The sequence below is a fragment of the Puntigrus tetrazona genome, chromosome 20 (assembly GCF_018831695.1).
Source record: "Puntigrus tetrazona isolate hp1 chromosome 20, ASM1883169v1, whole genome shotgun sequence".
In the NCBI taxonomy this organism is placed as follows: domain Eukaryota; kingdom Metazoa; phylum Chordata; class Actinopteri; order Cypriniformes; family Cyprinidae; genus Puntigrus; species Puntigrus tetrazona.
In genome coordinates, this window is record NC_056718.1 from 11,141,472 (window position 1) to 11,163,697 (window position 22,226).

Genomic DNA, 22,226 nt, shown 5'->3' on the forward strand with positions numbered 1-22,226 from the left:
TATATATATATATATATACATAAATAATTTAATTTAATCTATCTTCGAGTTATATTTTGGTCAAACAAATTGTAATAGATGTTAAGCTGTACTAATTAAACTTATTTTTTTAATTTTGCTTCACTGCAGTTTCGGATAAAATTGTTTATTTATTTATTAATGAAATCTTTTAGCTTAATTATCGTCTTGTGCCGAAATTTCAATGCATCACAATTTTTTTATGATTATAGGATAAAATTTATTAAGGCTAAAGCTTTCAGCTGAGCAACATACCAACATAAATTCTGTTTAAATCCATTGCGAGTCGATTTTCCCATGTGGAGCACTATTTGTGATCTGATCATCTAAATCGGTCACTAGTGAGGTCCCATGATAGGCTCCCGCTTATAAGCCAACTGACTATCTAGGGACTTGCTAGGTTTTGGAACAGAGCTAAAACACCAGTGTAGCGAAAGAAAAGCAACAAATCAACATTTCCAAAATTAGACTTTTATTGGTCATTTGGGCTGCAATGGGTCATAATATCAACAAGTAATTGCAAACAGAGCCCACAGAACTCAGGACAGCCATCGTTCATTAAAAAGCTGTTAATCATCTTATGGCTGAGCCTCATGAGTGGACTGGCCTTGTCTTTCTGTCCTGCTCTTTTAATTGGCCCTCTGACGTCATCCAGTGATACACACACGCGCACACACACCAATACGGTTCTCTAACAGGCAGAGACATTATGATGAGGGCTTCGGTCCACTTTTACAGTTTAGTTCAAACATGAAGATCCTGAAGGATCGTGCATTTAGGAATATGGCCTCGAACGTCAGTTGATCCATGAGAGTGGCCCGGGGGAGAAGACAATGGAAATGCAGAACGTAGCAGAGAAGAACAAAGGAGGCGGAAGGTCAACACGAAATCCTTGATGAAGGACGTCAAGCCATGAAATCAGAGAACGGGCGAATGGAAGGTCGTTAACTGGGCCAAAAGGGCGAAACCAAAAAAGGAATGTTACACGTTACGAAAGGGGAGGAATGAAAGCAACGAGTATCTGGACCAAACTTCTGTCTCACTTATTCGCTTTAGTCTCCATTGAGGTGGGCATTTCTTTATTTGTGTGTAAATAAATTTCAGAAAGACTGTTTTATACGGAAAAGATAAAAACATGCAAAAATCCTTTTGTCTGTAGTCCAAATTATACATATACAAGTTCTTCTCGCCCTGTTCTTCTTCGTAGACTACATCAAAAGAGGAGAAACAAAACAAAAAACTATGTACACACCATTTAATTTACAGTGGAGTAAAAAAAGAAAGAATACCAGGCATGAGAGAATACCAGGATGACTAAGGCAGATGACATTTGAAAAAAAAACAAAACAAAAAAATACATTTGCAAAATACTAAATCACTTCAAAAAAATAAAAATAAAAATAAAACACAGCAGAGAGAGACAGAGAGAAAAAAAAATAAATGAACAAAACAAAAAGTTCTGCTACCAAACAATAACGCTTGTCTCCCATTTTGCAACCGGCTGCATAAGTTAACGTTTTGGTGGAAAAATGGTGAATATATATGTAAAAAAAAAGAGAAAACGCAACAAAAATGAGAAACTGAAATCTATTTTCTAGCATACTGTACAAAGCTGTTCTCTCTGTCTAGACGCTCTCACTCTTCCAAAGTCTTTGTTTTGATACGTGACGTGAACGAACAGCGTGACGGTGAGAAACGCAAACAGAAGCGTGTAGAAGCATCAACGTTATAAACAGGCTCACGATATAAAAAAAAAACAAAAAAAAACAACAACAAAAAAAAAACACTCCAAAACTCTGAGCCACCATTGAACAGAAAAACAACATCATCAGATCAAATGAACAAAGACCAAAAAGAAAGGAAAATGTAAAAACGAAACAAAAAAAAATGTACAAAAAGGCACGTAATATCCCAGTGCTTCTGTACTGTGAGATTCAAGTGTAACTTAGCATTCATTTAACGTTCTTTTTAAGCGTTCCTTCATACATTTCGTACCGATGATCCTTCAAACTTAGGGCGAAAAAATCCTGGACTGAACCAAAACTAGGCAGATTTCCTTCAATAGACCCCCTCCGTCTACAACAGAGGGCCTTGGAGAGACCTGGTTTTGTTGCCATGGTGATCTTCCTTCCACTTTCTTGTCTCTTCGTTTCTCAGTCTTCATTCTCTGTCTCTCTAGGGTATATTGGTTTCTTCATTGTTTTGATTCTGCACACTGTCCACGTCCCGCGATTAAAAAAAAAGTGCCACACTGTTTTTTTGATGTTTTTTCTTTTAATTTTCCTCCTCCTCCGGATTCTCCTTCCCTTTCTGTGGTCCTGCGGTGATGGCGTAAGCTAGTCGTCGTTGCCTCCGTACATGTCGGCGAGTTTGCGGAAGCGAGGGCCCCAGTCGTTGAGGTAGTCATAGTCCTGGTCGCCTCCGCTGCTGGACGAGTGAAGGGAGCTGAGCGATCCGGCCGTGGAGCCGCTGCCCTCGTAGTCGAACACCAGCAGGGAGTCGTACGGAGGGGCCGTGGGATCGGTGTCGGCCGCCTTGAGACCCTGGGGGAACATGACCAGAACGGATGTGGTTTTAAAATAGTGCAATCGTTTAAATTACTCACTTGGTATTGCTGTTTAAGCGCAGAGGGGGATGGGACGGGACGGGATGGAGAAAAAGAAGTAGGAACAAAAGAGGAGGAGGGGAGATGGGAGGAGAGGGAAGCGGAGAAGGATTGGGGTCGCCGTGCAAACAGATGCTGGGCTCTGGAACAGGCTAAAGCGTTTATTTATAAGCGGCTGCGTTCTGGAAACGGCACAGCTAAGCACAGTCTGAGCTCGCGCAATTAAACAATGAAACACTGAACGCTCTGTCAGCGCACTGGATGAGAAACAACTAAAGTGAGAAGAGGAAGGAAGGAAGGAGGAAGGAGCGACAATACAACCGAAACCCATTAAGTGCGTCCTATTTCACAGTGTTCTGCACCGTTTTGATATATATGTGCGCAGGTGAATCCGAACATTTGAATGAACACAAAGACCACTGTGTACCGACCATTTCCTAGTATGGAAGAAAATGTTGAATCGCTGGAAATCCCCAGTCTATTCGAAAAATGAAAAATGTCTTTAGAAGTTCCTCTGTGAATCTTTGAACCTTCTCATAATCAAAATGAAGATTAATTTATTAACCACTACTCATTTTATTTTATTTGTGGGGGAGTGCTTATGTGTATGTTTTGTCTGTAATAATTTTAAATCAATCTATACCGAATGATGTACTTCAGCAAAAAAAAATTAAATAAAAAATGTTGTGAATACTCAGTGGTCGTAACGGTCACTTTTCTTATAAAGCTAACATTTAAAAAGCCATTTTCTTCCAATTGCAAACCAGTAATATACTATTACTATTAAGTGCAGCATTTTGGGCACAAATTTAGATGCAAAACATTGGGCACAAACTTTCTATAGACAAAAATATATGTACAACATTTATGGGCATGGAGAAATTCAAAAGTTTGATTTACATGCGCCCAGCCGATTTTGGTAGTGAATCAAACACCCAAATCCACATTCAATTTGAATGTTTAAAATGCCTCTAGTGCCCAAAAATGTGGTCTAGGTAGGCAGCTCACTTGGTTTTGAAAGCCTGCCATATTGTACAAATAAAGTTCTATTCTTGGCATAACACTGTCCAGGCAGAGTGCTAGCACAGACTAAACACTGTATAGACATTTAGTTGACATGATTCTGAATCCTGAAGTCGCTTGTCCAAACAAATCTTTCTACAGACATAAAACGGCTATAAAGCAAACTCATAAGTGACCATTTTTGTTGGAATGCTAAAAATCAGCAAAAAAACCCCCCCTAACTGCCGGGTTTTTTAAAACAGTTTGGTCAAACAGATTGGCAAATGCTGCCGTCTACAAAGCCTTCTTGTCTTTTAAGTGTGGCTGATTACATTTAGCAGTAATGTTTAATTCATTACCTGATTTAAGCAGTTTCTCGCTAATCTCACACTGCTTTGAGCGCAGTCGCATTGCTTAGAGCCTGTGAGGTCTGCATGAGTGCGTGGGAGAGAGCGCATCCACAGACTTTAGCATGAGATATCGAATCCCTGAGCCTGGCTAATGATCAACAAAACTAAAAGGACCTTGGTCCAATTAACCAATCAATCACCATTAAGTCTTATCACTGGTGCCATCGAGCCATTTTATGTGGCGCGACTTCGGAAGAGCGGACGCATGGCGTACCTCGTGGATAAACTCTCCTATGTCTCCGGGATGGGGTGCGGCCGAACGGATGGGATAGTTGGGCTCGGAGTGCATCGGTCGCTCGTCCAGCCGGCGGATCCCGACGGGCTTGATCATGTCTGGCTCCAGAGTATCGGGCTGCTGCAGCTGGCTCAGATCATAGTCCTGAAGAAACACAGATAGTGGGGAAGAGACGATTACAAATAGGGTTAGAGGTCTGCTCGAAGTCCTTTGTTTTCTGGAAACATCTGCAGTGGAGAGCAAAGAATGTTTTGACCTTAGAGATGTAATTTAAGTTTGCTTTGTTCTATATAAAGGTTATTCATGAAGGCTTTCTTTTTAGAAATTAGCTAAAAACTCGTCTCGCTGAAAAATTTGGAATATCCTATATATAATGGCAGCTATTAAAGAAATAACAGCCAAAATAATCTAATTTGCTGCGATGTCTATAAATGAAATGACAAAGAAAAAAATAGCTTTTATAGCTTAAAGGATTCATATATGTATAATTTAGAATTTAGTGTTTCCTTCCATTTCTTTATTAATTTTTTATTAAAAATGTTACTTGTTTGTTTCTTTTAGGTAAGAAAGTAGTTCAAATTAGTTAACTTCTTCACTAAGCTAGCTGAAATATATTCTGTGATTCCTGATACATGCATATACATTGTGCGGTTGGGGCTGCTGTTATCAAGACTTAGTTGAGAAAATGCCAATAAAATAACCCTAGTTGAAGGTTAAAACAACAGAAACGGATATGAAAAAGGTCAGAATACACCTGCTTTTTACAAGATGGGTTTAAAAGATGACACATAAGCATAAAAGATGACACATAAGTAAGTGCTCATGGTTTATGCAGTATTACTTAGAAAATGCTAGAACACTCAACCATGTGCAAGATGTAGAAGCAGGTGGAAAACACAGCATACCCCGAGCTTAAGTACATTACTAATGGATTTTTTTTTAAATTGAATGTTTTAATTAAAATCTAAAAATGCCAAATGGTTCCCGTGGGACTTAGATAATATTATTAACTCATAAAAACCATAGAAAAGTCTCCAAACTGATCAAATACAAATCCGAGTGTTTCTGTGTGCGTGTCATCTGTGCAAAAACCGAAGTTTGGCTCAAATACAAATCTGTGAGTCTCACACATGCTCACAGCACAAGGCAAAACAGGAACCGTTTCATCCTTTTAAATTTAGTCACTTTAAAATCGGCATTACTTGCAAAACGAATGCTGAAAATTAGTCATCAAGATTTCAAACTGCACAGCACAGCTCGAATTAAAATCGTTAACATTTAATGACTGGTTAAAATTAAACATTTAAAAAAATGTTTTTATTAAACAAGCTAGATTGTCTCGAGTAATTCTGAGCTGGATTAATTGTGTATGCCCAGCAGCAGCAATACACGTACCTGGTCTTCCTCTCCGCCACCCTCCTCGTCGTATTTGAGTATGTTGTCTCGCACATCGTCCTCTGGATCGATCAGCAGCTGCTTGGCCTGTCTCTCTTTATCCCGTCTCTTCATCCACATCACAAACATCAACACCAGCACTGCAGAGAGAGACAGAAAGTGAGAGATAGATCGATATAAAACGAGCAAAATGACTTGAGATCAGACAGTTAAAGGTGTAGTGTGTAATTTTTAGCCCCGCAAACTGAAATCAATGTTTTGCTAAGTTCCGCCCCCCTCAGTTACTGCTCGTCTACTGCTCAGACAAGTTATATTTATGTGTAATTTTTCCATAAACTGAGCTCATTACATAGTAAAAATTTAATTCACGTCATCATATTTCATCTGCTGTTTTTTTTTTTAAAGTACAGTTCATAACTTTTGGAGTTCTAGCAGTTAATAAACAGAACTGTGTGCATCTTGTGGAAGAACATCGTAGCCGGAACTACTTCTTTCTGTTTCAGTCTATGACAATTTGAGAAGGTATTAGGTTACTCCGCAGCGCCACCTACACAATCCAGTCTAAAAAGTCTGAATCTAAACGCGTATTATAGGTGAAAAGCGATTTTGAAAATGGATTCATGGTGTACTCGTTTATTATATACATTATTTTATTATGTAAGTAATGTGATTTAAAACTGCAGAGACTGCGAAACCATTCATATCGCAAATTTAATTTAACGAAAAAACATCCCATGTGTTTGAAAGAACAAAACTGTCACTTTCACAGAAGTTTGAGCAAAACAGAAATGAAAGTTGTGGCTATTGGGAAAACTACCATGGCTCTTTTATTAAATAGTAATGTAATCACTTCAGGGCGCAGAACATTAAGAAAAATGTTGTTGCTAGTGAATGATGACAGAAGTTTCGTTTATTTGAGGCTACGGTGTGTCAGACTGTTTTGTAAGGTGACAGTAGCCAACCGTTTTGGCTCCAGTGTTTCTTGAAGACCAGAGCCAAATTTATGTAATGATATCGGCCTGAAGTGAATTATTTAATCACATGACTCTAGGCACATGAGGCACAATGCGTTTCCATCATAGTTTGTTTTTTGTCTTCTTGCTGAATAAAACATTCTTCCACCTCAAGAGAGCTTATACATGTTTTTTTTTAGGAATTGGATTTACCTCTTGGTGTTTCAATTCAACATTTTTTAAATAAAATATTAAATAAAAATTGGTGAATGGAAACTACAGTCAAGCTACAGTCGACCCCAAAAGAGAAAAAGCATTGATTTTGATTCAACCGATATCATCGCTTTAAAGTGAACAGAACTGTTCCTATCCTTTCTACAAAAGCTTCACTATGACATCTTTTGTGACTATATCGCCTCTGCGACTAAAAGCAGATCACATGTGCTTGGCAGAAATGTGACCAACTGATAAGAACTCAACTGCCTGGAAGAAACGATCTCTGTCTAGTGTGTCTTACCCAGCAGAATGATGATGCAGATAAGTATGGCGATGATGGCTCCGGTGCCCAGCCCGGCTGCCATGATGCGTTCCATGTCCACGCAGTCGCCGTGGTGATCGCACTGGCACACTTTGATGCGCAGGTAGGTGATGTTGGACATGGGCAGGTTACCCGAGTCTGTGATGCTGATGGGCAGCTCGTATATCCCACTTTCCAGGTAACTAATCTTTAGACTTAACTGAGCGTGGTCGCCTGCAAACCAACCACAAAACACATGAGATAAAGTCTGGCAAAAATAATGCAGTGTTTCTTAATCCCAGAGAAATCTTTTCCGTCTAGCGTACCGCTGATTCGTGTCAGTGTCCAGTTCCTGCGGATGTCAGAGGGACGGTTGGGCAGCTCGAAAGCGTAGGGCCCAGCGTTGGGGTTGAGATCTCCGTCTACGGCTGTGATATTGATGGCATTGGGTTCGGGCCTCTCGCACACTTCTGTTTCTTGAGGGAAAACTCGAGGTGCGTTATCGTTTATGTCCAGCAGGTAGATCTGCAGAGTCCCCGTCCCACTCGCAGGAGGGACACCTGTCGATGGACAGAGGAAAAAAGGAGAAGTTAATACTAGCATAAGCCGTGTCCGAATTCAGAGGTTGCATTCTTCGAAGGCTGTATTTCCAAGCCAATTTGAAGACTCCATCAAGTGCGGTCTCAAAATGTCCTCTGTTTCCTGGGCCATGAAGGATACGACAGATGGATCCTTCACGGCCCAGACTATAGCAAGATTCAATGTATGACAATGCTGGATTACAGTTTTAAATGTTGCGTTTTCACCTTATTATAATATCAAACAAAACCAGTGTTACAAAAAAGGCCATCCAATTTAACACTCAGTTTTACCTTTGTGGCCTTTAAAGTCTGCATTCTTTGAAGTATGCAGTCCCAAAATTGGAACACGGCTATAATCTCAAGTAGTCAGATTTTGACAAAAAACAGTCGACGAATCGGATTGTAAAAGTTTAATTGTATAACTTCAAAACACTATTTTCAACATTTAAAAGCAGTATCCTACACAACAGCATGACACTAGAAGAGTGTCTTTTTTTTATTTATTCCTCCTGTCCATCCGGCGAGGTTTCATCACTCCTGGACAGAGCTGCATCTGTTCCTACACGAGTGGAGGATTAATAACAAAACTTATGCATCTAGAGTGCCGGAAACTGAATGCGTACAGCTCTTGGCGTTATAGTGTGCAATATGCATCCTGACCGTGAAGGCTTTGTGGGCGTGACATCTGAGCCCAACGCTAATAGTTGAAAACCGACGATACAGACGAACTACAGCAGTTAACGACTTTAGGCTCCTCTGTTCTGGGTTGCTGGGCATGCTAACTCATTTATAAACCATAATGCACAGTCTATAAGATCCAATCAAGCTGCCCACGTCCATGAAATATCTGCGTACAAGTGCGCCAGCACAGACTGGACCATCACTACTTAAGAGTTTAGAGCTTAGTTTCTGTTTCAACAAGAGCAACAAGACCTTTCGACTTCACTGATCTTTAAACAAAGAACAAGAGACGGGCAGTGCAGTGCGGCAGTCTGACGGAGCGGTGGCTTTCTGTTCTACTCCTGGCATTCACAGCACACTTTTAATCTGTTCCAGCCCTGAAAACCCCTAACTCAAATACGACTAAGTATCCTTAATATATTGAATCAGGTGTGCGAATCAGCATTAAACTAGATGCGAAAAGGCTTCTTTGTGAAAAAGGGAGCCCTGCCACTTGCACGCAAAGATTCAACGGAACTGAGAAAGGAATTAGTGCTGTGTATTCACGTATTCTGCTTTATCTTAGCACTTGCCCAAAGTCAGAGCCAGTCTGAAAGATTCCATAGAAAACTGGGTAGTATTTGTGGTCCCAGACTTTTTTTTTTTTAGCTTGATTCTCTCCAGTCGGGGGTTATCAAACATGTTTGATATTTGCAGCTGATTTTAGAACATTTGTTTTCATTTGCCATGCATCTTCTAGCAACGAGATACACGTTTCTGCGTGAGTTTGTTGTGAACTTTGATGAATGGTAATGTATGATCATTGGTTGTGCAGTGTATGATGCCTAGTGTTTAAAAAATCTGTTCAGAAGTCGTGGAATGTATTCCAGCATTTAGGCATGCGTTACCAGTACAACATAATGATTCCAAACATTTATTAGCTATTCAAACTGTGGTAACTTGGTTGCATATTCGTTGCATATAGAACTGTTAATACTAACATCACAAAAGGCAATGGAGTAATAACTCCATTATTACTTTGAGATCGCATGAATGTCCTGACAAACTTGGCATCTAAGCACTACCTTGCTCATTTTGTTTTGTACTGTCTTGCTTTAAAGACCAGCAGAATACTACGATATGAAATACTTTTAAGTAACTTTTAGTAACTTTACAGCATCAATCTAAACACCTTTCAAATGGACAAAGTGCACTTGACTGCACCACACAGCTGGATATAACACTAATCTTCATCATTTCACAAATTGCAGCTGCAATTATAACTGGAAAATGTACACAAACAACTCTTTTAATTAACTATTCTTTTTTCAATTTTGTAATTATAATTGCCTAATAAAATTACCCCCTGCTTTCCAGCACAATGATAATTGGCCACGAAGATAGCGTTGAGTCTGAGCAATCTAAGAGTGCTGTTCTATAACAAGCCTAATTTACATACAAAGGTGTATTTGTGCTAAAAAAGAATGACAATGACTTAATTTACACGCAGTGCTTCTCTATTTCAGTGCATTTAGTGTCTGGATAAACTGGATTGCAGGTAGGTTTTTTGAGGCTGAAATACCGCATACAAAAATGGTACAACAGTTTAGTGAGTGTTTCTGGAGACAAGCTTTCAAATTTACAGCGTGTGTGTGAGAGAGGGGGTTTGTTTCACAGCTCTGATGCAGCGAGAATGTTAAACACCACAGCAGAATAGGGCCTAGCAGACTTCTGTAGACTCTTTCACACAGCGGGTAGTGTATGTGCATATCTGTGTGCTTCAAAGAAAACCCCCAGAAAAAGCGAAAGCATAGACATTCAAAAATGACTTTGCATATGTTGCTGGTGTGATCATCAACATGGATGTGTGGGCATGTGTACATCTCAGTTGCAGTTTGTTCAGGTTGCAATTACTCCCTAGAGCTAAAATCAATGGAATCACTCAATCTCAGCTGCTTCTGCATGCACATGCATTCAAACACAGTTGCTCCTACCGTTATCAGCGGCCATGAATGTGGCGTTGTAGAGGTTGTTTTTGACATATGGAGACTCTCTGTCCAGGACAGCAATAGTGGAAATTCGTCCGTTGTTGGGATCGATCTCTAGCCAGTTGGCGGGGTCAAATAGTTTAGAGTACCTTTAAAATACACCATATGAAGGTGGTTAATATTTACTTCATTTGTCAATATAAAATAGGTTAAAACAACTAGGGAATCCCACAATGCAAACTGCAAGCTTGACCTTTCCAGTATGACCAGTGTTGTTACTGTTAGAACTATTATAATGTTTATGGTAAATAAAAAAAAATATATATATATATATCAATATTAGATTTTATTGATTTTGTAAAATGTATATCACCAATAATGATTCTGTAACGATTCCAACTGATAATAATTTGTTAACTAAATCAGAAGGTAATGTGACAAAAATGGCAATTTTTTTCCAAATACTAGCTAGTATACTATTTATATTATAAAATATTCAGTAAGCAGTAAGCTAGTGTTCCTTTCCAAACATAGCCATTAACAATTAATTAAATAGGCCATATTCATGACCATACATTTTAAATGGGTATTTTGCAACCTCTTTTTTTTGCTACTGCATTTTCAGTTCTGGCTGGACTGGCAAGACATTTCTGCTTTGATCTACTTAATGCAATTTAAAAAAAAATGCATAAATAAAGGCTGCTCTATAAACGTGCATGTAAAATGCATGTGTGTGTTTTAATACCTAATAGTCTGTTGCATATATCTGTCTGGATCATGCGCTGTAAAAGTCGCCAGCATCGACCACTGCGGAAGCCCCTCCTCCAGTTTGACCTGTTTGGGGTTGGGGTCAAAATTTGGGCTTTCGTTCACGTCGATGACACGTATAGACACGGTGGATGTAGACTGGCGGGTGCGATGGATCCCACTCGCCAGTGGCACCTCATTTTCAGCAACGACCGTCAGCATGAATGATCGATTCATCTCAAAATCAATTGGCTGTACACAAGGACACACAAACGCACACACAATCAAGTTAACAGTGTCATAATCTGTTAGGAAAGAGAATCAAAATGATACAATGAATGGATTGTGTTGCAATTAAATACACAGAGGAGAAATGTTTGAATAATAATTAATGAATGACTCATTCTCAATTAAGAGACATAAACCATTAACTCAGCTGAACAGCAGGTGGAAGCTGTTTCCATGGAGACCGTCTTTTGCTCTGTATTTGAACCCGTGCCTGAGGGACTCTAGCGAGATTCTAGCGAATAGCAGCGCAACCCAATTACAGCATTTATACAACAATTAGTTCCGGTCCCTGAATTTGATTGGTTGAGCAGAGTCCTGGGACTTTTCACTGTTTGTATCACTCCGCTTCTCTGTTTATGTCATTCCAGTATCTAAGCGGAGTATAGCGTATTCTGCTATGTCAGTATGTTTATTTCTTTGTAAGTTTTGTCGAGTGTTACCTTGACGACGGTGACGAGGCCTTCGTTGGTAACGGGATCGGTAGGGATGGAGAAGCGTCCGGTTGGGTCCCCGGATATGATACGGTACACTGCATTCCAGGCAGTGGTCCCCGGTTCATCTTTGTCAGTCACGGTGAGATTCGTCACTATCACATTCACACGGTTCTCTGGGACCTCACCATGGAACTACAGGGACAGGCGGAGAGAGATCGATTTTCAGCAAAGATGGCTTTGGCGAGACGCGTGTTCAAGTGTCTGTGTGTGTGTGTGTCACTCACGGTCTCTCGGGTGAACTCTGGAGCGTTGTCATTGACATCCAGCAGGCGTATGACAGCAGTGGCGGTGTTGGACAGACCATAGGTGGGGTTTCCCTCCATGTCGGTAGCCTGAATGATCAGGGTGTACTGAGGCACCTTCTGCTCGCCACCAAAAACAAATCAAGATAAGTTGGGTTAAACGCGCAAGGCATAAATGGTTTTCAGCAGTGGTTGATGAGGATGAGGAACCCGGGAAAAATTATGTTCGGATCTTACTATTTAAAATAACAAAATAATAATTATTATTATGTCATCTAAATGACATAAAATAAGTTTAAACTGAAGTACAATTACTACAAATAAAAATGAAACAAATAGATAAATAGAAATATAAAGTAACAAAAAAAAAAACTAAAGTTAAAAAATGTATGATGATAAAAGAGATGATAACTATAAGTGATAACTTTTTAAAAAATCATTCTAATTCTATAGGAATGATGAAGACACAGAGACACAAAATTGTTGCAATCGCTCTCAAAACAGCCAATCAGAATCCACCTAAGCTCAAGAAATTAAAGCAACAGAATCAGTGTTTTCGCGCATTAGTGTGAACGCTAATATAGTTATCTTTGTTTCTACTGGTGTTAACATTTGTTGAATACCTCTGGTTTACAGCATTTTGCTGATACTAGCACACACTCAGTCGTACCTCACGATCTAGACCTGCAGCTACAGTGATGATTTTGCCGGTCTTGTTGTTGATAGTGAACATGTTGGAGGAGGGGCTCTCTGGGGTCTGCGAGAGGATCTTGTATCTGAGCATCCCGTTGGCTGTATTTGGGTCATCCTTATCCTGAGAGGTCACTGTCATTACAAATGTACCTAGAGCCAAGCAATGAATGTCAGTTTTTCCTTCAGTAATAATCACCTTTATACCCACATAAATGTGAAGACAGGTGTACCTGGTTTGGCGCCCTCATCCACGGTTCCGTTCCAGATCTGGTGAGTGAACTCGGGCCGGTTGTCGTTCATATCGATGACATTGATGATGATGTCGATGGGGTTCTCCATCTGATTCCCATTGATGTCTACAGCATGAGCACGTAGCTGCAAATGCAAAAAGTCAAATGTTTTAAAACATATACATATACATAATACAGAACATTTTGACAAGTCTCTTATAATCAAAAATGCTGCATAATGTGATCAAAATATTTTTAGCTAATTAGCTAAATATTTTTGAAAATTACTTTTCATGCAGCGAGTAACACAAATGTAAATGAATGAAAACATCCTGCAAAGTTTTAAATCTGAAAGTGCACTGTGTATTGTCTCTCAAAGTTATTGTCTTTCAACAGGAAGAGTCAACTCTGAATAATTCAAATGAATCATTTTGAAAAAGAAGCCCAAGCCGCGTCACGTTGACGTCAACATGAATCATTAGCATATTGCCCGACAACTTGTTTGTCTTTTTGCGTTACTCTGAAAATGCAAATAATTTTTTTGCCACCAGATGCCACTTTTGGAGCGTAAAAATAGCAGTTTCCCCGGTAACGCTGTATACGAAGAATCACTAGGCTGAAAAATGCTACTGTTGTCAACTCCCGAACCTTTCATTACCCATAATAGGGGCATTTTGCATTTATTTAAAGAATGTGTGAAGTAAATTGCTTTAAAAATCACATTTGTACTTTTTGAGTCTTACAAGTTTCACAGCATTTTTTTCGGTGTCTTGCAGATATTATTACGAATAAAGTGTAAAACTCTAACTGCAGTACTGACACGCTGTCAGCAGAAAAGAGGCTCTTAAGCACCGCACTCATTTACCGTGGTTATTCACGTTAAGCAGTTGCCGCAGCTGACTAGGTTGCAGTTTGCGTGCTAGTGCAGTCTTAGGAGTGCTGCATATATGCATGAGCTGACAGAAAGAAGCCTGATGCTCCACCTTTGGCACCATTAGGAAGCAAATCATTTCATATTCATGTAATCTCTGCATAATTTGAATCTGAATGTGGATTAGGTGGACACTGAGGGTGGTTAACAGCCTGTCGGTTCCAGTGGCGAAGTGAAAGGGTATTGAAACCAGGCAGGAAAAGTTTGCAACTACTTCCAGGGGAGATTGAGGATTGTTCTTACTTAGGAAAAGCCAGATTTAGGGAATGCCCCCTGCGAGCACAATGAATGAATGTGTGTGTGTGTGTGCGTGTGTGTGACTTAGTGTTAGGATAAGCTCCTCCGAGTTTAATTTTGTCTGCTATCCTCTTCATGGTACAGTGGATTAAAGGGATGTCAAAGGTCACATTCTCAGACTGGCTGCCATGGTAACCCTGACACACGTAATTTATTGGGAGTTTTAGAGAGTCTCTGTCTACACTGGATGGAATGCATGGATCAAAAGACCAAAGGTCTGATCTTTAAACAATGTGTGTGCTCAAAATGGTCACTGAAAAGTGCATATGCAATCTAATGCGTACATTCTTATAAAATAAACTTTGAAATTAAAATAATAAATCGACACTAAAGGGTGATTTGGTGGCCAGACACTAGTGGCAAAACAATGAATTTATCAAAAAAAACAAAAAAAAACAACCTAAACTCAATATAAATCTACAAAAATACACCACTTTCATAAAATAAATGGCACTTTTATACTTTTATCATCAAGTGGGAGATAAAACATGACACTGATGTTTTTACATTAATTGCATGAAAAATTTGGTAATGGATCATGGTTTAAAAATATTTAAAAAAAATGTACTAAGAAAAATATATTTTTGCCAAGTATAATACATGTCTAACAAGTTTAATGCAGACATGCATTGCATTACATATCTGTATGTTAATATGCACATAGTAAAACATGGTTATGGTCATTAGGGGATATTACAGGTATTTTAGGACAAAAACCTTTAAGCAAAAACCAAATGCAGGCAATTTATAAATCTGAAACATGTTGAAACATTAATAATTTTGGATGAAATCTCCATTAAAGTTTTACAACTCAGCATGTGGAGTCATAAACACACACTTACATGGAAATTTGGGATGTGTTCTCTGTCCAGCGGTTTGGTGACGGACAGGATTCCTGTAATGGGGTCGATGATAAACAGACCGGTGGGATTCTGGTCTGCTCCTGGTCCAGTCACACTATAGCGCAGTGTGTTACTCTTGTCCTTATCTGACTGAATCTGAAGCGCAAACATTTTGCAGGGTAAACATTAAACTGAGTTGCTCTGCGTTCGAATAACAACCTGATGAATGAATTGGCTTATTTTTATCGTACGTTTTCGTATACACTTCACATGATGAACCAGTGTTGTTTTGCTTTGTGTACACACTCACTTTCACAAGCTCTTCGGGGAATTGTTTTCTGGAGTTCTCGAGCACGTTGACAGGAGGAATGACCCAGTCTCTTTTCACGCGATTCACACTGCCGTCGCCCTTGACAACCACACTGTGCCTCGGAAACAGTATCTCTGGCACCTGGTAAAGCAAAAAAAAAAAAACAGCAAAAAGAACAACGGTTACATTCACAAACACCCACATACTTGGTGTACATTAAGGCACACACACACACACACACACACACACACTGCGGCACTTTCAACACATCTGCCCCGGCCTCAAATAATTACAGAATTAATTTTACCCTCTGTAATGGGGTCATAAATATCACTGCAGCTCCATCGTTAAATCCCTCAGCAGTAACACCCACATAGTGAATGTGTGTGTGTGTGTGTGTGTGTCGAGTTTGCAGTATTGTTCCATTTTCTTTCTCCCTGAGTCTTGTTATTCCTGTGCCAAAGGCAGCCAGAGATGTGCTTGACCAGACATTTGCCCTGCTCTTAGTGTGACACAGAACAAAAACCCCTCTGAGTGTTCAGTTAAGAGTTCATTTTCAGCTACCAACACAATATAAAGTCTGAATTCTTTATACGAGTACAGAATCTCTGTTTATAAGGTGACTCAAAATAGCTGATATCAACTTAGCGTCTCTTTCTCCTGGCCCATCTCCTCTTTCTTCCTCTCGCTGGTGAAACATTTCTGGTAACGACAAACACGTGGGGTGTTCGGTGTTGACGAAGCTAGGTTGACGCTCTCGATTTTCTCTCAGGTGACGAGCTAACTCATTACCCCTGTACCTTCTCACAGTCGCACCATCTCTCCAAACGAACTCACCCGCAACTTAAACATCGGCTGAGCTGATGGAAAAACGTCTTTCACCTCTGTTCCTTCTCGTTAACTTTTCACATCTCCCATTTCTCTCTCATTCCACATTTTGCACCTCTCTCTTTCCTGTTATCTCGAGATGTACACAACGGGCCTGAGCTTTTGAAGTTCGATATATATTTAATTCGTTTTTTTAATTACTCTGAGATGTAATTTTATTTAACGTGTTTGTTTTTCTCTAGCATTAACCAATGCTGAATTCAAGAAAAAATAAAAAGAAACAATTACTCTGCAATAAGCCAGGCGTATTTTCCCTAAATTAATCTGTTCAGGGAATCTAAACATACAGGTATATACAGGCTTATCATACATTCTGGCCAGCAAATTTCTTTGATATATATCCTTAGATTAGTCATTCTGATTACTTGATAAAAGGTTTACACCTTATCAGGTCAGCTGTAGCTAAAGATACTTGATTGTAACTAGAAATATTTATATTGTCTATGGACCGGGAGATTTAAAAATTTCATTATCTTCCACGGAAAGCACATCTTTTCTTTTTTTCCAGAACACTGAATTACCTGATGTTTTTTCAAGATCACAAGAACCCTGGATATAATAATTTTCATTCACCTGTAAATCAATACATTGTAAAAAAAAAACAAAAAAAAAACAGCTATATATATCTACACTATTGTTAAAAGGTTTAAACTTTAAAGTCAGTGTGATTTTTTTTTAAATAAATTCTTTTATTCAACAAGAATGCACTCAACTAACCAAAAGTGACTGCAAATGCATCGCTGTTTTTTTCTTCTTTCAAAATCTTACAGATCTTTTCAACTTTCGACCAGTAGTGTACATCCATTTTACTTACTAAGATTACAGCAAAATGCAAAAAATGCAGGCTTATACCAGATTTAAATCACGACGAACTGTCAAGTTTTGAAACACAAATTGATCAAACATGCCCGTTTTAAAGATTCTTTTGCTACTTTGAATCACAGACGCAGTTAAATCTCAAAAGACAAGGAAAGAGACCGGTTGCGAAACTAGTCTAATGACACGTTCTTTAGGAAACGTAATGGCCAAATTAAAAGCTCATTAAAATCGCAGTGATATTCCCAGTGTTGCTTGGCTTGAACACTGCAGCAAACACATTGGGAATGCATCGTGACTAGCCAGCATTAGCCTAAACTCTTCACCCTCTCCTCCTTTGCCTCCTCGACCATCTCATCCTTAATCTCGCCCTTATCTGCTCTCTCCCCCTCCGGCTCCTCTCGTCCTCCTTCCCCTTGGCGGCAGTGTGTGGGCATGTGTGTATCAGTAATAAAGAGTAAATTCTCCCTGTCTCTGAGCAGAAGGCAGGGCTATGAGACATATGGTTAGTGTTCCCAAGCTGAGGGTCCAGATCTCCGCTGTCTAATGTATCCTCCTGCCTTAATATCTCTTTAGCATCGTTAAACATTAATTACAGCCCTACTATCAACGTGTTAGTGCTCTGCTAATTTTCTAATATAGTTTTATTAGAGCTTTGGCTTTGTCACAGAGGGCCTACGGATGAAGAGAGACATTTTTGTGAGCTCACATTCGCACAATGGCTGTTTGATGGTGTAATTGCAGCGTGAGGCTAGTTTAGAAACGCCATGCGCCGTTAGCGTTCTGACACGGTTATAATTAGTGCGAATTCGCAGTCGCGCAGCCGCCTAAACTGTTAACGTGCGAGAGCGCATGACTTCTTACCTGCTTGGGTTGGGTGAAGTTGATGTGCACCAGCCATTCCTCTTGAGACTTCACGTCCTTGGCCTTAATCTCCAAGCTCCGCCCCTTCCTGTCAGAGAGCTGCAGGGTCCGCGCCGCGAAAACCGTCCCGTCGGCCTCTATCCGGAAATCTGCTGGGTCGCCGCTCTCGAAACGCAAGCCGGAACCTCGGCCACAGTCCACGAAATCCACTGCAAAAGAGAGAGAGAGAGAGAGAGAGAGAGAGAGAGAGAGAGATTGGACTGAGTTCAGGCCTGCTTTTGTTTTTAAACTGCAAACATCTTTTTTTTTCACAAAAAACAAGCGCACAGGAAATCACATTCCGCTCCTCCGCAAGGGAATAATGGTTTTACTTGAAAAGTGAGGACGAGGAGAGCGAGAGATGGAGAGTATGCGCTGACAGAGAGAAAGAGAGAGAGAGAGAGAGAGAGATGGTAGGAAAGGAGAGCAGGTACAACTTCTGAAGCTCTCCTGCATTATTCATGCTGAGACATCCCCTGCAGGCCCCCAGGTGTGCCGAGGAACGGAGGAACAGGAGGACGAGGAGACAAAGAGAGAGAGGGATGAGGGGAGGGAAAAAGAGAGAAAAGTGAGAAAAAGCCGAGTTGAGAGGTATCTGCGGCACAGCACTGGAGGGAATCGCATTAGAAGTACAGACATAAACAAATGAATGTGCTTTATTTATTATGCCGCAATTAGAGAACACAGACAGACAATTACACGCCCAGAACTGAGAGAGACGCCGGGACGCTTTCCTATCAGGACGCATTTGTTTGCGAGGAGCCTTGTATTGACTGGGCTCATTTGTCTGACATTTTTCATCTTTCAAGCAGAACGCCAGCTCTCATTATCCAGCCCAGGTGGACGGCGCATGTGATGTCTCGCTGAGCGTTAACGTCACACGGTATGGCTGCGGTGGACTTACGATTACTGACAGGGATTCATTTTAGTGTTCCTCAGCCCCGTCAGGACATGAACTATTAATATAAACACCTGTAAGCACGCTAAGATCCTTACATTTTGTCCTTCTCGATGTACACATGCGTAGACCGCTGAATATGCATGAACAATTTGCATATCATTTAACAAGTCTAATCATTGAAATATACATGAAACCTGTCGCGAGCAGCCAGATACGAGTCGTCCTGCAGGGTTAATTGGCTATTAACAGCGTGTAAAATTTGTAAACAAACGATCATCAAAAGGCTCATTGCAGTAAAATTTCCAAAGTTTCCAATTAAATTGTCCAAATGTAATATTTTCTCAGATAATAACATTTAACTTTTCACTAACTTTTCAGCCAGCGGTCCTTGTGTTGCATGCGAAGAGACGTTGACCGATATAATTCAACATACAAATGACTCTTGTGAACTGAATCTTTTTAGTGAATCAAAAATACACAGTGTGGTCTGATAACCCCAAAATTGAAACAGACAAATGAATCAGTCGGAAATAAAATACAGCAATTTTACAAGTATAATATACTGTGTTTTTCTTCATATGTCAGAAAAAAAGCATCCAAATGAAATGGCATTAAACTGAATCAAGATTGTTTGATGTAAATCAGGAAGTCTCGATACAAAGCTCTACAAGCTACGCAATTGTGCCTCGGCCTGGCAGTAACGCATTGTATCGTGATGCTCAAGCAGGAAAAGTTAAGCTCATGTCACTCCCTAAACATTTCCGTCCTTTCTCTACTATCAGTGACAATAAAAATGGTGCAAAAGCCAATTTTCCATCTCCATGGAAATTTCCACCCTTTCTCTCGCAGAGAGCACAGGCTACACTTCCTCCTCGCAGATGAATTTCACTCTCATAGGTAGCTTTCAACCCATCTGCTTTCGGTGCGTGTGTGTTTGTGTGTGCCGTGTTGTTTTTTGCAAGTGCGGTTCCTTGCTCTCACGCATATGTACGAGGTACAACGCTGATTTGCCGTATAGCAATTAGGCAGGTCCGTAGGTAAATTACACCTTTCGCTCTTGTTAATCACCATTTATTATGCGAGGACCTCTCAGGGTATTACAGTAGGCTAAAATAATCGCTCACTATTATTAGACATGGCAACCAATGAGACCTTATTACTGATTATTAGATAAAGACCTGCTGAAGGGGGTGAGCAATTATTACGTTTATCTGATTGTTAATATTGGTAATCCCGCCGTCCTTGCGCGTTGCTTGCGTAAACCGCCTCCTATGTTGTTTCATTTTGGTTCTTCAAAATTAAAAGACTCCTCTTCGCGGCCCCTGGCGCAATGGTACCCATCACGGAGTAATGCGTTTAATGTAACGCGACTGCCCTGATGGCACAAAACGTGCCGCTCGGCAGGTGTGAGGTAGGTGCTTGTGGTATGTGTGTGTGTGTCAGTCTAGCTTGACGAAGTGCACCGAGTTCGTTTTATTAGATGGCTGCACCAGTTTCCCCTGCAGCTGCATTTTCTCGTGCAGTTTTCATGAGGACGGGGGGAGGGTGTTGTCGAGCGCTATATGTCTACCACGCTGTCTCCTTCCATTACCGAGTGCTGCTCTTCTCACGGATGAAACAGGAAAAGCAGTGTCTTTGAGTCTTTCTTCTCGTCGCAATCTCTTTACGCGTCCCTGCAAACTCGGCTTAATGCGGCGCGTAAAAGCCACATTACTCATCGCGTCTCGCAAGTAAACACGGTTACGGCGAAAACAGTGAAAAGTGATTTAATTATAAGGGTGATTTAATGTAAGACAGAGTTTGCTTAAAATAATTCATTCATTTACGTCTGAGGTAGCTTGCATGTGCTTTCTCAAAGCCCTCAGCAAATGAGCGCACATATGAGTCTTCAAAACAGCAAATTGATTCGGATAAATAGATTTTATTTTTTATTCTTCGGCTGCATTTAATGTGAACCTGAAAATATCCATCAACCTTGTCCGCACTGAAACGCGAAGTGGTGTTATTTGTTAAGTATTGATGATGTAGGAAACGCAACATAAAACATCCAATCCTTCAACTATAAAGTCATGGGACAAACAAGGTCTTGATTTATCTGTAATGAACTGATATAATCTAAATAGGAGGCAATTAAAGAAAAAACATCCATTTTCTGTCACCTTGACCAATGATATGGAAAATAATTTGTCAAAGTGCTAAATGCAAGCAAGGAGGCTTGATATGCGCATGCATGCGTGTCTAAGAACGTGCGAGAAGGTGATCAGACACCACAGACGTGTTTGAGAAGCAAGATAAGAGTCACTTGCCCTTCACCAATGTCTCTTCAACATCACCTGAAAGATTTTTAAGAGGCCGATTGAAGGGGAGCCTAGAATTTAAAGCAATTTTGCTGTTATTTACTTACCCATCATGTCGTTTCAAACCTGTATGCTGTTATTTCTTCTGAGGAGCACTAAAGTACAAATCTTTGAAGAACCGTTACGTAATTTTTGTCCTACACCGCGCTGTATTTTAACCAGAGGCTGTCAAGCTCCAAATAGGACAAAAACACAATAAAAAGTATCAGCAATATGACTTGTGTGCTATATTCCATGGGTTCTACAGAAACACAACAGCTTTATGCGATGAACAGACCGAAAAGTCGTTATTCAGTCATTTCCCTGAAGCTCCCAACTAGCCAACTTTGCGGACATGGACACAACACAAGACCTTCAGTGAATAATTGGACTGGAACATTTTTGGGTCTTTTTTTTTGGGTCCTTTTTTAGGTTTGAAAAACTCTAAACTGGTGTAGTATGACAAGAGCTGCATACCAAATGTNAAAAAAAAAAAGCACAATGAAGACCTGGCCACGAGTACACATTGAAGCTGAAGTGCTGATTTGGTGAGCCAGCAGAGGTGCGATGTGCTCCGTAAGCAATCTCTTTTTCCCATTAGCATTTAGCATTCAGCACCAACATCACATCTTTACCGCTCAAAACGTCCTCACTATTCCCTCCCAATGGGACTCTTAGTTCATTTTAATACGAGCCGGCTTCAACTGGTACAAGCTTTTAGTAACAGCAAGACATAAATGAGGGAAGTAATGGAAAAATAGTTTTGTTTAGCGCACCACCCCCATGAGAGAGCGTAAAATAGCTGTCTTAATGTCGTCGTTTGGGGTTTCATGGTCTCCGAGACATACTGAGCCTTCCTGTGAAAGAATTCAGATGGATGTGGTACTTAGGACCCCACTCCGCACAGAGCAAAGCTGTCTTTTGTACCGCCTGCCTATAATTGC

The 22,226-nt window shown here is 40.2% G+C and overlaps 1 protein-coding gene across 1 annotated transcript in view; it reads right to left on the reverse strand.

Moving 5' to 3' along the window:
- Window positions 1-473: 473 nt before the first annotated feature.
- Window positions 474-22,226, reverse strand: part of LOC122325476 (cadherin-2-like) — a 40,239-nt gene continuing 18,486 nt past the window's right edge. The window contains exons 3-16 of the mRNA XM_043220522.1: window positions 18,007-18,222; window positions 15,439-15,579; window positions 15,129-15,284; window positions 13,059-13,203; window positions 12,806-12,978; window positions 12,118-12,255; window positions 11,840-12,025; window positions 11,110-11,363; window positions 10,371-10,513; window positions 7,462-7,695; window positions 7,136-7,369; window positions 5,666-5,805; window positions 4,250-4,414; window positions 474-2,561 (exon numbers count right to left, since the gene is read on the reverse strand). Coding sequence (XP_043076457.1) covers window positions 2,355-2,561; window positions 4,250-4,414; window positions 5,666-5,805; window positions 7,136-7,369; window positions 7,462-7,695; window positions 10,371-10,513; window positions 11,110-11,363; window positions 11,840-12,025; window positions 12,118-12,255; window positions 12,806-12,978; window positions 13,059-13,203; window positions 15,129-15,284; window positions 15,439-15,579; window positions 18,007-18,222 — 2,532 coding nt within the window. The 3' untranslated portion in view covers window positions 474-2,354. The remainder of the gene's footprint in view (window positions 2,562-4,249; window positions 4,415-5,665; window positions 5,806-7,135; window positions 7,370-7,461; window positions 7,696-10,370; window positions 10,514-11,109; window positions 11,364-11,839; window positions 12,026-12,117; window positions 12,256-12,805; window positions 12,979-13,058; window positions 13,204-15,128; window positions 15,285-15,438; window positions 15,580-18,006; window positions 18,223-22,226) is intronic.